This window comes from Triticum aestivum, chromosome 5B (assembly GCF_018294505.1).
Source record: "Triticum aestivum cultivar Chinese Spring chromosome 5B, IWGSC CS RefSeq v2.1, whole genome shotgun sequence".
NCBI lineage: Eukaryota > Viridiplantae > Streptophyta > Magnoliopsida > Poales > Poaceae > Triticum > Triticum aestivum.
The window spans coordinates 697314058-697332214 of NC_057807.1; the positions used below are offsets into that span (position 1 = coordinate 697314058).

Here is an 18157-nt window from a genome sequence, read left to right on the forward strand (position 1 = left end):
CCTAGCGTCACTGAACCTTAAGTGTGTAGACCCTACGGGTTCGGGAGACATGTAGACATGACCGGGACAGCTCTCGGTCAATAACCAACAGCGGGATCTGGATACCCATGTTGGCTCCCACAAGCTCCTCGATGATCTCATCGGATGAACCACGATGTCGAGGATTCAAACAACCCCGTATACAATTCCCTTTGTCAATCGGTATGTTACTTGCCTGAGATTCGATCGTCGGTATCCCAATACCTCGTTCAATCTCGTTACCGGCAAGTCACTTTACTCGTACCGTAATGCATGATCCCGTGACCAGACACTTGGTCACTTCGAGCTCATTATGATGATGCATTACCGAGTGGGCCCAGAGATACCTCTCCGTCATACGGAGTGACAAATCCCAGTCTCGATCCGTGTCAACCCAACAAACACTTTCGAAGGTACCTCTAGTGCACCTTTATAGTCACTCAGTTACGTTGTGACGTTTGGTACACCCAAAGCACTCCTACGGTATCCGGGAGTTACACGATCTCATGGTCTAAGGAAAAGATACTTGACATTGGAAAAAGCTCTAGCAAACGAACTACACGATCTTGTGCTATGCTTAGGATTGGGTCTTATCCATCACATCATTCTCCTAATGATGTGATCCCGTTATCAATGACATCCAATGTCCATAGTCAGGAAACCATGACTATCTGTTGATCAACGAGCTAGTCAACTAGAGGCTCACTAGGGACATATTGTGGTCTATGTATTCACACGTGTATTACGATTTCCGGATAATACAATTATAACATGAATAAAAGACAATTATCATGAACAAGGAAATATAATAATAATCCTTTTATTATTGCCTCTAGGGCATATTTCCAACAGGACGACCCCTCTCTGAGCCTGAAAGGGAGCTTCGGCGTCAGCTTAAGGCGTCCTACCTTGGCCTCCTCGCCATTCAGAAAATCAAGTTGAGGCAGCGTTCGAGACTAACCTGGATCAGGCTCGGTGACGCCACCACCAAGCTCTTTCACGCTCGGGCAAATGGCAGAAGGCGCAAGAACTTCATCCAATCCATCAGGACCAACACCGGGCTGGCGATTACCAAGGAAGATAAGGAGCAAGCTCTCCTCGATCACTTCCAGAAGCACCTCGGAACGGCCACGCAACGAATGAAACGCATAGTTTGGGAGAAAATCGGAATCCAACACCACGATCTTTCTGAGTTGGACTCCACTTTCGACGAGGATGAAATTAAGGAGGCAGTTTTCTCCTTACCTTCGGTCAAAGCAGCCGGCCCAGACGGTTTTATCGGTGCCTTCTTCAAGTCCTACTGGGAGATCATCACGACCGACGTCGTGAATGCAATTATGCAATTGGCTAACCTCCGCGGCGATTGCGCGGACCTCACAAATTCGGCAAACATTATCCTGCTACCTAAAAAGGCAAACGCCGCCTGGATTGGGGACTACCGTCCAATCAGCCTGATTCATAGCATATCCAAGATCTTCTCCAAGCTGTTGGCAAACCGTCTAGCTCCGATGCTCCCTGCGTTGGTCTCCCATTGTCAGAGCGCCTTCGTGAAGAAGCGGTGCATCCATGATAACTTCTTGCATGTTCAAAACTTGGTGAAGGAGCTGCATCGCACTCAAACGCCCGACCTCTTCCTCAAACTGGACATCTCAAAGGCTTTTGACTCCGTGGGCTGGGCCTACCTGCTGGAGGTGCTTCAGCAACTTGGGTTCAGTCAGCGCTGGCGGGACTGGATTTGCATGACCCTCGCAACATCTTCCTCCAGGATCCTGTTGAATGGGAACCCCGGCACCCCTTTCACTCATGCATGCGGCCTGCGTCAGGGTGACCCCATATCTCCGATGCTGTTCATCTAGGCCATCGACCCTCTCCATCTCATGCTCCGTGCGGCCTCTCTGGAGGGGATCCTCAAGCCGATCAAGGCTCGTTCGGCTACCTGCGGAATCTCCCTCCACGCCGATGATGCCGGCATCTTCGTCAATCCGGTCAAGGAAGAGATCGACGCCATCGCAAAGATCCTTGCCTATTTTGGCGAGGCTTCGGGCCTCATCACCAACGTAACCAAGACGGAAGTGTTCCCCATCCGCTGTCATGGGCTCGATCTCATAAACATCCTTTCGGGCTTCCCCGTGAAGATTGCCTCCTTCCCCACAAAGTACCTGGGCCTCCCCCTCCATACTAGGCGGCTCAAACGAGCGGACCTCCAACCTCTCTTCGACAAGGCAATGGGCAGACTGCCGGGATGGAAGGGCAAAAACCTCGCTAGGCCCGGAAGGGTCTCCTTGGCAAAGTCTGTCTTGTGCGCTATTGCCACACACCACCTCACTGCGTTCCCCCTCCCGACTTGGGCCAATCACAAGCTCAGCAAGATTTCACGAAATTTCATCTGGGGCGACGAAAACTTTGAAAACGCGTCTGGGGGTCACTCCCTGGTCAACTGGAGGACGGTGTGTAGGCCGAAGGCCCACGGTGGGCTTGGGATCACGGACCTCGAGAGATTTGGCAGGGCTCTTCGCCTGCGCTGGCCTTGGCTCATGTGGACCGACCCTAACCGACAGTGGGTGGGCTCCGCCCTACCCTGCGACGAGGCGGACATGGCGCTGTTCAGGGCTTCCACCACCATCGTGCTGGGGAACGGCCGGAAATCTTTGTTCTGGCATGACGACTAGTCGGGAAAGGGCCCTGTGCGATTGCTTGCCCCCGAGCTTTTCACCATCGCCATGAGAAAGCAGAGATCGGTCATGAAGGAGTTTCAGGACAACAACTGGATCAGATCAGTCGCCAGACTGAGCACACCAACTCAGCTGCAGGAGTTCATTGGGCTGGCATCTCTGGCTTCGCAAACCATGCTGACCCCAGACCGTGAAGACACAATCTCTTGGCGTTGGACCCCAAACGGCACCTACTCCTCTGCCTCAGCTTACATGGCCCAGTTCTGTGGATCCTTCCCCAGGTTCACTCCGTCCAAGATTTGGGAGGCCCATGCAGAACCAAAGTGCAAACTCTTCTCGTGGCTGGTCCTCCATGGGAAAATCCTCACGGCGGACATGCTTGCTATTCGTGGCTGGCCACATGACCCTATCTGTCCTCTCTGTCTGCGGACGCCGGAAACTGCAAATCACTTGTGCAAGGACTGTTCGTTCGCGGTGGCGGTTTGGTCGCATGTACAACGATGGACTGGGGAGGCGCCTGCGGCCCCGATGGCAACGCCGCCTACCATGGGCATCTCTGAATGGTGGGACTCGCTTATCGCCCCGCTCTCCAAGGAAGATAGTCGACGCCGCAGTGGTCGCTTCCTCTACACCATCTGGAATATATGGAAGGAGCATAACCGTTGCATCTTCAACGGGATCCGCCTAACTCATGTGGAGGTGGCTGCCCTCGCGTTCGACGACATAAGACAGAGGGCCATGGCTTTCGGCAGGGCCCAAGTGGCGACCGGTATTGGCTGACATGTAAGATAATGTGTTTTGTAGGGGTTTTCGTCAGGTTCCTTAGAAAAATCTGTCACCTCTATACATATTACCCTCTCTTTTTCGTCTGAAATGAAAAGGCAGTGCTCCTGCTGGTTCCTCGAAAAAAAACCATATATTCATGCAACTTCACTGCTTGAAACTATTTCTTCAAAATGAAAAAAAATCGATTTTGTTGTCCCTTTTTTTTGTGAGAAGGACCCCAGCTTATCTTAAAAAAAGCAGTGGGAGTCTAACTTTCATCTCTAAACCCTAAAACGTCCAAATTTCACCACTCAAGTGTCAGGCGCATATCATCTCCACCCGCAAAAAAAAAGGCACATATCATCTCAAAAAACAAAAAGTGCCAGGTACATATAACGTCCCAGCTAAAGCGATTTTATGATGAAAGGCCAAGAAAACCGAAAAAGAATGAACGAAAGATCATTTTTGAGAGCTCAACTCACACATGGTGGACTGAATGTAATTTCAGAGATTTACGAAGAGTATATTTAAAATCAGGTTTCTATAGGAGACTGAATGTTGAAGTTGACGCATTTCAAGCAAAACAACCAAAACTAGGGAACACAAAACTTCAGTTTGGTTTTTAGAAATTACAAATATATATCAGATTTTTTTGGAAAAAAATCTATTTTTTTTGTAGGATGTTGAGGATTTGAAAATTCAAATAAGCTAATTAACATGCCTGAAATATTTATTTACCCTATTTTTCTTATTTTTTCATTTGTATGAAATTATCGTCAACAAAATCCTCAATGTTGTGGAATGTTGAGGATTTGAAAATTCATATAAGCTAATTAACATGCCTGAATTATTTATTTCCCCTATTTTTCTAATTTTTTTCATTTGTATGAAATTATCATCGACAAAATCCTCATGTACAGTACAGAACAAAACTGAGCACCAGCAGGAGCAGCCCAATCTCACTGCCACTCTGGCTCCACCTGTCGGATGCGGCCCATGCGTTCCTGGTTGAACCGAACCGAGCCGAATCGTCCGCTAAACCTTTTCTCCCCAGGCTCAACCCTTTCCTCGCACGATCCAAATTTCCAAACCCTGGCCCCCAAAGATACCATGCCGCCGCAGCCGCCGCCACCGCCGGTACCATGGCTGCCAGACGGCCTCCTCGAGGAGGTCTTCCTCCGCCTCCCGCCAGATGAGCCGGCGTGCCTCGTGCGCGCCTCCCTCGCCAATAAGCTCTGGCTTGGCCTCCTCTCCGGCGCTCGATTCCGCAGCCGCTACCGCGAGTTCCATGGAGATGCCCCCATGCTGGGCTTCCTTTACAACACGCTGTCAGACTCTGGCCCGGAGCTTGAAGATGACGCCCCACTCTTCTTCTCCACCACGAAATTCGGCGCGCGCATTCCCTTCAACCACTGGAAGGACTACACGGCGTGTGACTGTCGTCATGGCCGTGCTCTCCTTTGTGAAGAGTGTGCGGGACCCGAGGAGCTCATCGTTTGGGACCCCGTGACGGGCTGCCGGACAGACCTGGACGCGCCTTACGACGTGTTCGACAGCTATGGGGCAGTGGTGCTCTGCGCCGTGAGCGGTTGTGACCATCGAGCGTGTCACGAGGGCCCCTTCCGGGTAGCCTTCGTCGGCACGAAAGATACTGAAGTTGGTTGTGTTATACACTCGTTCATGAGTAATCAGTTGTCTTATTCTTATAGGAGTAATTGTGATGAAGATGAGGATGAGGATGAGGATGAGTGGGTCGAGACATGCGATCTTGAACTTGCAGGTCATCAGCATGCATGCATTGTGCCAATGCGCCCTGTCCTCGTCGGCGGCGTACTCTACTTCATGTTTTTCCTTGGTGATGATGATGACATAGCCATTCTGTGCTACGACATGGGCTCTCAAGGCTTATCACTGATTCATCTACCGGACTTAGGCTCTAACGGCCTATCACTGGGTGACGGCTCCTTTATGCTCATGGAGAATGTGGATGGCAGTTTGGGGTTTGCACATATGCACAGGTTAATCCTATACCTGTGGTCAAGGCAAATGAGTTCCGTTGGAGCTGCATCATGGAGTCAACATAGGGTCATCGATCTCAAGGGAAGTCTCCCCATTCAAAACCCCGAGGAAAGACCTGACTTGATGGGATCTGTGGAGGGCAGGGACATCATTTTCGTGACCACGGACCTTGGTATCTACCAGATTAATCTCAAGACACTAAGATGGAAGAAGCTATGGAAGAGAGAAGAATTCCCTATTCTAATTCCGTACATGAGTTTCTACAATCCACCAGGTGCGTCTCTATGTCTTTCTTTTGTGATTAGGGGAATCTCTACTCCTAATGGACGAATTGGTTGAATAGTCCCCCCACTTTCAACCGGTTTATTTTCAATCGGTTTATTTTCAACCGGTTTTTCTTCGTCCCATCTCCCACCAGCCCCTCCCACCGGTTTTTCTCTTTTCTCGTCTAACGGGCAATACCCAACGTATTTATGGTAATCAATCATAATTAATCCACGTATAGTAATAAATCAATCCAGGTATGGTAAGGTCATAACTCAGGAAATTTTGAATATGGTAATTATATGGTAATAAATTTAAATTACCCCAAAGACTATCAATCCAGGTATGGTAAGGCCATAACTCGGGAAATATCAAATATGGTAATAAATTTAAATTACCACCATGTATGGTAAGGCTATCCACGTATAGTAATAAATCATATAGTAATAAATCATAATTAATCCACGTATAGTAATAAATCAATCCAGGTATGGTAAGGTCATAACTCAGGAAATTTTGAATATGGTAATTATATGGTAATAAATTTAAATTACCCCAAAGGCTATCAATCCAGGTATGGTAAGGCCATAACTCGGGAAATATCGAATATGGTAATAAATTTAAATTACCACCAGGTATGGTAAGGCTATCCACGTATAGTAATAAATCACATAGTAATAAATCATAATTAATCCACGTATAGTAATAAATCAATCCAGGTATGGTAAGGTCATAACTCAGGATATTTTGAATATGGTAATTATATGGTAATAAATTTAAATTACCCCAAAGGCTATCAATCCAAGTATGGTAAGGCCATAACTCGGGAAATATCGAATATGGTAATAAATTTAAATTACCACCAGGTATGGTAAGGCTATCGATCCAGGTATGGCACGCCCTCACCTGATCACCTATCACAATCTCCAGCCCCACGCACGCACCAAAGAACCCACCCGGCACCAAACGCAGCTCCTCTCGATCCCCTCGAGTAAACGCCGCCGCCGTCGTGCGATCTTCCTAACACAGACGCCGTCGCCGCCTCCTTCCCACCTACGGCGTCCCACGTCCATGGTGACGGCGCTCGCGTCCTACACTGACCCTCCGCCTCATATAGGTTGGTCGTTGATGGAGTGGGATGTGCCGCTGCGGTTTGGGGAGGCGAATCACGATCTGGTTGGGATCTCAGTGTGGACTCGTTCTCTGCGATGAAGGATGGCGCTGCCTCCCTGGCAAATGGGATCGGAGGAAGGGGCTCTACGTCGTGAATGTCGGCGAGGCAGCGGCCGAAGGCGAGCCCGACGGTGAGCACGGGTGTTCGTCCCATGAAATAGGCGGCCACGGAGGGCGGATCTGAGGCCACCCCAATCGCCGGTGGCCCTTCCTCCCATCGCTCATCGCCTCCATTCTCTCTCTCCTCTAAATCTTTGTCGCCCCTGCCTGATTCTGGCCGACGCCATCCGGCTCTCGCATCGACCACCACCAGCACGGCTGCGGACGAGGCGCAACCGCAGACGCCGCCGCCGCCATCCTCATCCACCTCCTCCACCATCCTTCCCAGCCGTCGTCGGGGGCACCCGCCATCTGCGCTCTAGCCCACCCGCTCCCTCCTATCCCCTCCCCTGCCTGCCAGCCCCGTGATCCATCGCACAGATGGCAGGTACTACAGCGACCTCCTCCCCAGCGGATCCGGCCTCCTCCGATGGAGATCCATCCTGGGCACCACCTTATTCTCATGCGTGCACGTCTATATCAACGTCTCATTCCACCTCACCTGAGCCTTTACCTTCCCACCTCTGCTTCAGATCCACATCACTTTGCAAGGTATGTGCTTGATTGTTCCGAACTGGATCGATGGATTGTGCAAGGTACTTTGGGTGTTGTCATTGACGGCAATTGTCACGCCATGCTACCATCGGAGGGGTCCCTCATCGATGATTAGGGTCTTCCGAACTGCACGAGCTCCATTGAGAAGGATGTTTTTAATTCTGGTTTTGCCTACATGCTTTCTTTGCCTGTATCTACTTAGCTAATGTCTTCTTATAGATAGTAGCTGCTGAAGTGGTGATCAAAGTTGTTCACTATAAGGAAACAACCATGATAACAAAAGTGTATATTCCCTGACCTTTGACCTGAAGTACTTTTTCATTAGAAACTTGCAACAGCCAGGCATTGAAATTAGCAACAGCTTCGTACGTACTGAACTAATTTGCAGCAACACGTACTGAACTAAGTTAGGTTATGCTCATCGTTCCAACATGCTTAGTGATAACCACCTAGCAAGCTAATCAAACATGAAAAAATTGAAGTGCTACTGCTAATCGTACTATTCTGAATGTGAAAATCTATTTAATTGGCTCTTCTCTAATTGTACACTTGCATAAATCTCAGATCTTGCAAATTACAGTATAACCATAAAAGTCATGCTTTGACTCCTATAGGGCCTTTTGCACTTTAATATGACTAATAATTTGCCTTAATATCACAGATTGGATTACTACCTTTCTAAGTGAATGACATTCAAGAAGGTCATTAAATAAAACCAAGAAATCCTTCTGGTATTGGAGTGTAGGAAAGTTGAGACTATAAAACCAAAAGGTTATATTTACGTTTATTAGAGAAGGTTCTTTACTTTTTATAGGAAAATACAAAATGTTGCGATGTAGAGTCTAGGTGGTGGGCCTCCTTGATCCACTTGGTGGATGAGGGCGACTCCGGTCCTGGCACCCATAGTGCCAGTGATCCAAAAATCATAGGGCCTGGATATAGCTCTAGCAGACGTATGCGGCTTGCGCATCGAGCTTGGTCGTCTCGAGCATGGAGATAGGCGAGTTGTAGACCAAGAGCTGGTACAGAGATAGGCGAGTTGTAGACAAGAGCTGGTGGGCAGCAAGAAACGCATGCACACCAAAGAACAAATCTGAGTCACATGCCTACTTCTATTGGTTTCTACAAAGAGCGGCTAGCTTAGATCTTAGACCAGTCGGTCACTGTCGAGGTCGCCAAGGTGATCTTACAGCACCGCTGTGGGGATTTCTCATGATTTTATGTAGGCAAGCCGCAAGCGGTGGTGGTGATTGGCTGGGTGGTGTCGCTGCCTTGGGAAGAGACGAAGTGATGGTAAAAGTAAGCAGGATCCGATGATTCTTCCGTGGGGATAGCCAAAGTCAAGATGTCGACTACAGACTCGTCGCAGACTTGCAGTGAACCTGGATGCGGCGAGCCTGATTTGTGGATCGATGGCGGGTCTTGACTTTGTTAGACTGGGATTGGATGGTTGCGGAGGGTGGTGAGCTTGGTTGGGTTCCCATGGAAGAATGTGGCCTCCTCGTGGATCTGGTCATGCCCATCCTAGAGAACATTGTGTCCCTAGCTCCCTCGAGGAGCAAGGACAGTGCAAGCGGCAGCAGGGGGTAGGGGTAGATGTGGGGAGGGATGTCGGTGGCTGCTCGAGGTCATCATGATGAAACCCTTGACGTCCCATCTTTATCAATGGAAGTGGAAGAGCACGAAGTCGAGATTGGATAGGAGTTTGAGTTCTTTTTGGCACCGACCGGTTCCTCACTTTAGAGATGTATTTTTTTTTGCGTGCGAGCAAACAGTGGGTTGTTTCTAAAAGGGATAGGCACTTTTCAACAGAAGTGCATGACGGACCAAAAATATGACCTCATTTTATTCGTTTGATAGATATCGTATTATTCGTTGTTGTTCGTTCGGTGAAATTTCCTAATATTTGATTTTTGTGTTTCTAATTAGAGCACCCCATAATCACCCAATATGAGGGGATGATAAATGAGAGATACTGATTATAAATTTTGAAAAGCCCGTGGCAACGCACGGGCGTTATACTAGTCTTATATAAGTACTGTAGGTATATCACTTAGTGGAAGCAGGGGGAAATGTTAGTGTTTAATCAGATAAAAATATATATTCGATGTTTCTAATTTGTTTAGAGAGATAGATATGTGTGCTCAAGCCAACTTCCTTTTTTCGCCGGAATTTCTCAAGCAAACTTTGGGTGATATCTAGCACTCCAATGTTACACCAAATTATGTTTATGCCTTGCAATTTTATATAGTATCATATCAGCTCCTTTTTGGAATCTCATTAACAAATATATCGTTTGCAGAAAAGGTGAGCCCCGGTGATGCGATTCATTGAAAATGCATGGTCGAATATGCTTAAGGGTAGGATAACCAACTTGGAGGTGACTGGCGATGAATTATGTCACTGTTCAGTAGATGATTTGGTGAAGTGGTGCTTGTTTTCTCACTATGTTTATGGGTTTTGTCGGCAAACTTTAGTTGAAGATTTTGAGACACCATTGAATGTAATTCCTGTACTTGAAGACATGGCATTTATTTTGTTTGGAAAACATTGAAGTTCATTGGCAAAACTCACTCCATTGGTAAATCCTTACAATGAGTAGCACTGAACTGAAACTATTCTGCCGAAAAAAAGAGAGGAGATGATTTTTTTTTTAAATTTGAACCATGTGCACGTACATCTATTATAACGAGTATTGTTTTTTTGACACTTGAAACAGTAGGAGAGGCTCCTATTGTATGTATTAATTAAAGTGACAAAAAGTCTTACACAGTCATAACCTTACATCCATTGCCATGGAGCAGATTGTGGGTGTTGTCACAAGGAGTAAAGTAAAAAAGAAAGACAGCAGAGGAAGTTGGTAGCTAAATGCTATCTACAAAAGAGGACAAAAAGGGTTTATGTTTTTCTCCGACTCTGTAACAAAGGAGGGAGAGGTCTTCTCTCAACCGAGCCAGCTAGGAAGATTTCGATGGTTTGGTCCCTCTGAAGTGTTTGTTGTTTCTCTCTTTCCATATGCTCCAGGCAGCCTGTAGGAAAATATCCATGAACATAGGGCGATTCCACGTAGATTTTGCCTGCTCAATCCATTGAAGTCTTGTACCATGTGTTATCTAGCCGATGTGAAGATGTGACCAGCATTCTTGGCTAAATGGACAAGTAAAGAATAGATGTTCCAAAGTTTCTTCAGTAGGTGAGTCACAAAGAAGGCATGTGTGGTTGTCACCAATGTTATAGTGTCTCCTCTTGAGCATGTTTCGCGTGTTGAGTCTATCTGAGAGGAGGAGCCAGCCAAATACTTTAATTTTCATGGTGACCTTGGATTTCCATAGCCATTTGTATGCTTGGTGTGCCCTGATTTCTCTGAAATAGTAGGAGTAGTATTGGCTGGCATTGTAATCTCCTTTGGCCCAAATGCATGTCCATCTATCCTCTCCTTGGGTTAAGGTAACAGGTGCCAACAGTTGCTGTTGATCCATCAGTTCTGCATGTGCCTGTTCAGATAATGGAAGCTGGAAGGTTTCCCCCAACGTGTCAGCCGTTAAGAGAGCTTGTACAGAGATATCTTCATTTCTGGTGAAGGCGAAGGCCCTGGGATAGCTAGAAGCAAGAATATTATCCATCCAAAGATCTTTCCAAAGCAAAGTGTTGCGGCCATCCTAGATTGTGATCTTGGTGATGCCTCTATAGACGGGAATGAGTTTTGTGATGTCTCTCTGAAAGGGCCAGTTATCAACTAGAGGGGTGGGTGGGGGGTGAATAGGCAATTTTTATGAAAGTCTTCAAAACGTGGGAGTTTCGAAGACAAACAATAGAAATGACACTATTCGTATGCAGCGGAAGGTAGAGTACACTAGACAAGCCATAGTCAAGTATTCACTGAAGTGAAAGCACGAAGACTAATAGCATCTAGGTAGTAAAGATCAGGATGGAAGATGGTATGAAGCCAATCAGAACAGGTAGTCACACAGTGAAGTCAAACAGATAATGCAAGCAGGCAATGACTTCACGAAGACAAATTGTAAGTAGAGAGAAGTGAGAGATAGAACCAGTAGCTTCAGGAGGACAGGGATTTGTTCGACCAGTTCCAGTTGCTGTGACAACTGTATGTCTGGTTAGGGAGGCTGAGATTCAACTCAGAAGACCACGTCTTCACCTTATTCCCCTTGAGCTAAGGACACCTGGTCCCCGCCCAATCACTCTGGTAAGTCTTCAAGGTAGACTTCCAAACCTTCACAGACTTCGTTCACCGGCAATCCACAATGACTCTTGGATGCTCAGAAAGCGACGCCTAACCGGCTGGAGGATTCACAATCCTCAAGTGTAACAAGTCTTCAAATCACGCGGACAGAAAGACTTCAGTGATGCCAAACACTCTTTGGGCTCTGGGTGGTTTGGGCTTTGTCCTCGCAAGGATTCTCTCTCGAAAGCTTTGGCGGTGGGTTGCTCTCAAATGACAAAAGCCGTGTACCAACTCTGAGCAGCCACCAATTTATGGTGTAGGGGGTGGGCTATTTATAGCCATAGGGCAACCCAACCTGATTTGTCCGAAATGACCCTGGGTCACTAAGGAACTGACACGTGTCACAACGGTTAGATTTCAAACACACGCGGCAGCTTGACTTGGGCTACAAGTAAAGCTGACTCATCCGACTCTGGATAAGATTTGCTCTCATTGTCTTCGCTCGAAGACATAGGATTTGGTTGAGCATCACTTCAGTCACTCTGACTTTGTTCACTTGGACCCCACTTAACAGTGCGGTGGTTCCTATGACTCAACAAAGAAGAAAAGGAAACAACGAAACAACTAAGTCTTCGCTCTCCATAGTCTTCACTCGATGTCTTCTCATGTCATAGTCTTGAACGTGAATAGCTTCACAGACCACCATTGTCTTCAATGTCTTCACACATTTTTAGGGGTCATCTCCGGTAGGTAAATCAAATCAATGAGGGACTACTACCTGTGTTATCCTGCAATTCTCACAAACACATTAGTCCCTCAACCAGGTTTGTCGTCAATAGTCCAAAACCAACTAGGGGTGGCACTAGATGCACTTACAATCCCCCCCTTTTTGGTGATTGATGACAAACTGGTTGAAGTTTTCAACGGGGATAAAAGTATGTGAAATTGTAAAGGATTAAGATATTGTCTTCATAGGTGGCAAAAAGGCTCCCCCTGAAGATGTGCATATAAATGTTTTGCGTTGGAATGAAAATGCACATGGTAGGTTGTATTTGTGGAGATCCTCTTCACCATATGAAGACAATACATCATGCATGAATAGATATACAGGAATAATGACATGCATAGTGAAAAATGGACGTATGTGAAATGACTTCATGCGGGATTTATCATCGCACATGCGGAATTTATCGTCGCGTCACAGAATAGCAGAAAAAGTAGCAGACGACCATCAAGTTTAAGTGTTACAACTCAAAGAACCAAATGTATCAAAAACGAGAGTTGTCAACACTAGGCAAAAGTATGGTAACCACCCATATGGACCCGCTTGAAGACTATCAACATATGCTTCTCCCCCTTTTGTGAGTAAGGACCAAAAAGGTTTGAAGACATAGTCTCTACTCGTTCCCATGATGAGTAGGTGAAGCAGCAGGGTCGTCGTTGAGGTTTGGTGGTGCAGAAGAACTTGGTGTAGTGTCGATATGCGCTAAGGATGGAGGTGGTGAGGCAGCATCATCAGCGTCATCAAGGACTCTGGCATTAGCAGTTGCTGCAGAGGAGGAGTACTCTGAATCTTCAAGAGATGGGGTTTGATGCAAGACAGTATTCCTGGGAGGAGCGGAGTCGAACTTGAATCTCTCGGTGAAGCCATCGTCTTGAAGATCAGCTTCAGCACTGAGCAATGTCAGACTCTTCCAAGACCTCTGACAGGTTTCATGGGTGACAAAGGCATTCTTGGTGGCAAGGTTGCGAATGTGATTGACATCCACCAATAGGCTTTGCATTTGACGCTTTAGCCAGTAGTGATGCTTGTCATGTTTTTGATGCAAGGCCATGAGAAGCTCTCGGTCATTGAGCACACGAGATCGCTTCCGAGGCCTTGGAGCAATATTGCTTTCTGTGGCTTCAGTGCATGCACGACGAGTGTTACCGGCCAGAGGATAAACACGAGAAGCAACCTGAACACCTTCAACATGCTGGGAGAAACTCTAACGATCTGCATTGTGAAGATATAGTGCTTCCTTGACAGGCTCTGGGTAGATGGGTTCGACGGACATATCAACCTCTGGCAGAAATATGAGATGATTGCGTGCATAGGGCTGATAGTCAACAGCAGAGTGAAGCTTGATCAGTCGCATAATCCAAGGAGCATAGATCTTCAAACCAAATATGTCTGAGCCAGATGCAGCAAATTGGCGTATGAACAAATCCTGAGCATTGAAGCTGATGCCATTGAGAATGTAGAAGACCAATGTCTTCATTGTGCCTTCGAGCTTTGCTGAGGAAGAATGTCTTTTGATGGGCCATAGAGTTCGCCGGATAATGTGATAGATGGTGCGGGGTAGATACTCTAGGTCTTCAACAAAGAATTCCTTGGGATATTCAGCATCCTGTGGCAGTGGCTTCATCATGCTCAGCATTTGGCTCATGTTGGGCTCTGGCTTCTGAAAGATGCTTTCCAACGCATTGCGGTGAAGCTGACAATCAGGTTCATAGAGTTCACCTGGAGTTGATAGGCCAGTAAGCTCAATGAGGTCAAGAGCTTTGGCTTCATGATGGACATTGCCTGTCATCCACTCAAGGACCCATGTCTTCGGATCCCTGTTGTAGCCGCGAATGTGAAGGGTTTCATAGAATTGTAGCAGAAGCTCTTCATTCCAATTCTCCTTATCTGTCACAAACTGGAGAAGCCCATCATCTCGAAAACAATCAAGGGATTCTTCAAGGCAGGGCAGGCCAGCAATGGCTTTGGAATCCAGACGCATATGAGGAAATATGCGCCCTTGATTGTATAGAACACATGAGTAGTAACTCGGCTGCTGATAACTCCAGAACCGATCAGATGATATTCTTGGCTTGGAATATGGGTTCTTGGCTTTATCAAAGAAGGTGTTGTGTGCAATGAAGCCATTGACATTGAACGATCCTGGTGCAGATGCAGTACCTGGAAACCTTGGCAGCCTTGGTTTTGGCTTCTGAACCTGAGGCCTGTGCTCCACATGATAGTCAAAATGAGGTCCGGGAGCAAGCGGAGGAACCAGAATTGGCCATCTGACAGTGACAAGCTCGCCTTGGTAGAATGCTTGCTCAATGGTGTGTGGCCTTGGAGGCGGAACAGGAGCAGTGGCATTAGCAGAGGCGTCAGGCTGCACATTTGTTGCAGGTGCATCATTGGCTTCATGCATAGTGTTCATTGCAGGCGCCACATTGTCTTTAGCCATGATAACATCATTGGCTTTTGTGGTGTTGTTGGTGGCTGCCTCAGGATTTTCAACCTCCACTTGAGTAGCTGGAGGGTCGGGCACTAACTCGTTCTCCTTGAGAACAACTTCTTGGTTGGTAAGGGGTGTGGCAACACATTCTTCTTCTCCTTGTCTTTCGTCGACTGATGCAGTTGGATTGTCTTCAACAGTATTGGCTTCGGACATAGGAACCGTCACAGAGGGATTTTCTTCATGGAACACTTGACGTGCCACTGAGCTGGATTGGTTTGAATCCTCTTCTGTGATGGTTGTCATGGAGACTGATGGCCTTAGGCCTTTGTGAAGCCGTTGGAACACGGACGGCGCTTTTGGTGATGGTGTAGTCTCCATGTAGTTGTCATCATTTACTATTGGGCTAGTGACTTGCGCTGGTGGAGGACGGGGTGTACTGGGTGAGTCTTGACTCGGAGTTGCTGGTTGGGGGCGATCAGCCCATGAGGCATCCTGGGAGATTAGCGTCAAAGGACGACCAACACTGATGAGCTCGCTGTTCGTGAGAACAGGCGATGATACCGTTGGGCGCTCAATTTGAGGAAGGACTTCATCATCTTCTACATTGTCTTAAGGGACCAATGTCTTCAGCCGTGATGGGGTCAACGGCTGGATCTTCTTCAGCTTCAGGAGCCTCTGTGAAAGCAGGCTCATGAACAATCAATTGTCGCTCTTGATTTTCAGATGCAGGACGAGCAAAAGCAATGGGCTCGACAATAAGGCGCTCTTTGGGAGCACCCCGATCTCTCTTCTTGGTCTTCCTCTTCTTGGTGGGTGGTGCATCATCAGTGGTGTTCTTGATTTTGCGCTTTCTGGCTTCGGCTTCAGCTGCCTTGGTTTTCTTCTGCTCTGAAGCCATCATGGGGACTTTAGGCTTCGAGCCTGTCATGCTGGCAGGGAAGACAATGTGAGGTTCTTGCCGCCTTGGAGCTTCAGTTTGGGCCAGAGTAGGCTTGTTCTTCTTCTTGGCAGCCAACTTGGGGTCGATGCCAGGACACCCAAGTACCTTGCGCTTCTCAGCTTCATTGTAAGCTTGAACACACTTGGCATCTAGATTCTTCATGCGCTCTCTTGAACCTTTGGCTTCTTCGTGCTTCATGCGAAACGCCTCCTTGAGGTCATGCAGCATCACCTTGAAGTTTTGAACATCAGCCACGCTGAGCTTGGCCACATGCTTCTTGAACTGCTCTTTATCATAGTCAATTTTGTTCTTCAATTCAACAATCCGCTGAGCCAGAGCCAGCTCAGGAGTAATTGTGCCTTGGAAGGCGACGCTGATGCCAATCGAGAGCTGAAGATCATCAAAGCTGAGATTTGGGTTGTCAAACCACTTACCAATGAAGTTGTCCAGAATGTTCACATCGAAGAGGGGCAGATCATTGAAGATCTCCGCCTCTTGCTTGCTCTTAATCAACTGTTAAAGAGCATCATCACCGCATTCATCGTATGTTGACAGATCAATGGCTTCAGTCTCGTTCCTCAGAACGGCAGCAGGTGTCAGGGCGTGACCAGAACTTTGAACATCTTTCTTCGGAGTCTTCTCTTTCTTCTTGGAGATGCGAGGGAGATCTTCAAAAGTGTTACTTGGAGCAGGAGGGGCAGTTTTCAATGGCTTCACTTGAGAAGCTTTTGGTGCAGCAGTTGGTTTTGAAGCCTTAGCTTTCTTTTGCTTCTGCGGCTTAGGAGGAGGAGCTGGTGCATCATCAGTGTTAGCATCATCACCAAAATGATCCACTTTTGCACCTTGGACGACAATGTGTGTGATGAGGCATGCAAGGTTGTAGAAGGGGCCAATCATGTTTTCATTGGCTTCACGGGTCCCATCTTCCCGAGGAGCAGATGGACCTGGGTTGAAGTCAAGTCCTAATTCCTTCTTGTTCTTTACAATGGAGTCTTTGGCGAACTGGTAGTTGCGCTTGAACATATTGTCTTCACGGCACCACAACAGAGAAGAAGGGTCAGCGTTCTCTGGCTGTGGTCCGCGAACCATGCATGGATAGAAACCTTGCTCAATAGCTTCAGCCTGGGTCCTGGGAGGAAGATTTTTCTACAGTATATCACCCCAGGGTAGCTTGATGGCATTCTTCTCTGCATACTCTTCTATGACGAATCGGTACTTGAACCATTCCTCTGCCCAATATCTTTAAATCCATTGGATTCGATTCTTGCGTCCTCCATAGGTTTCCTCTGGGTCTGTTTTGTATAGCTCGTGCAAATCTGGAAGCAAATCCTTGGAAGTGTTCCCACGATGCTGTCTGCCACCCTTTCTTACTGATTTCTCAGTGGCCATGAAGCTTAATCTGAAAGGCTTCAGTACTTGCAAGGGCTTCCGACGGCTGGTCAGACAAGAACTGGCTTCAGGAGAATTTATGTGACTCTATAAGAATTCTGCAAACGAATGCAGACTATGAGAACCAAGGGATTCTCCCACGGACATGTACCTGTGACAGTATTAGAGGTGCGAGAGAAGGGGAAGAGGTCATATGCATTTTCAGAAGATTTTGAAGATAAATTAGTTTGAAGACATTGACCTCATAACGTGAAGACATTCACTTATTTGATGAGAGTTGGTTCCAGATTTGTACGAATCCAAGAATAAATACAAGTGAGGAATCTAACTTGTAGAGAAGCATAAGTGAACAGACTAGGCATAATATGAGATGTAGAAAGAGATAGATTCAACTTTGGAGATCTAGAAACTATTTTTGGTAAAGAAGGATGAATCCATCAGATCGAAAAGACGGTAAAAAGTGAATTTTAATTACCACACGAAGAACTGCTAGACGGAGCGAAGTTGGAGGCCGAGCAGTTCGATCTTCCATGCCCTAACTTGGCGACGGAAGACACCTACGGCGATGGCAAGAGGACGAGGTCCGCGGCCGGCGTGAGGACGACGTCGGAGAAGTCACGGCAGCTAAGCGCTTCTTCGCCGGTGTCGTCGAGAGCTAGCGGAGGTGCTACGGTTTGTGAGAGGTGGTGAGGTGGAAGAAGAATTTTTGACCGAGATGTGATGGGTATTTATAAGGAAAGGGACGGCACAGTGCAATTACACAGGTGCCCCTGACGGTTCACATCTGAAGGGCACGTGGCAAGCATGCAACACCTTGGAAGTTGTTCCATGTTCCCACGCACGCCTGGATTGTGGGGGTGGTCAT

General features: G+C 47.2%; 1 protein-coding gene across 1 annotated transcript; it reads left to right on the top strand.

The window, feature by feature from the left end:
• The first annotated feature begins 4544 nt into the window (after positions 1-4544).
• On the top strand, positions 4545-10180 carry LOC123117778 (uncharacterized). The gene is made up of 2 exons (XM_044538458.1): positions 4545-5748; positions 9868-10180. The coding sequence occupies exons 1-2, from the start codon at positions 4566-4568 to the stop codon at positions 9897-9899; spliced, it is 1215 nt and encodes a 404-aa protein (XP_044394393.1). The 5' UTR covers positions 4545-4565; the 3' UTR covers positions 9900-10180.
• The last annotated feature ends 7977 nt before the right edge of the window (positions 10181-18157 follow it).

Excerpts from the sequence above, each read along its gene's own strand:
- LOC123117778 (XM_044538458.1), top strand. The coding sequence starts at position 4,566 with ATGCCGCCGCAGCCGCCGCCACCGCCGGTACCATGGCTGCCAGACGGC. Across the intron at positions 5,749-9,867 it reads GAGTTTCTACAATCCACCAG|AAAAGGTGAGCCCCGGTGAT; the intron begins GTGCGTCTCTAT and ends TATCGTTTGCAG.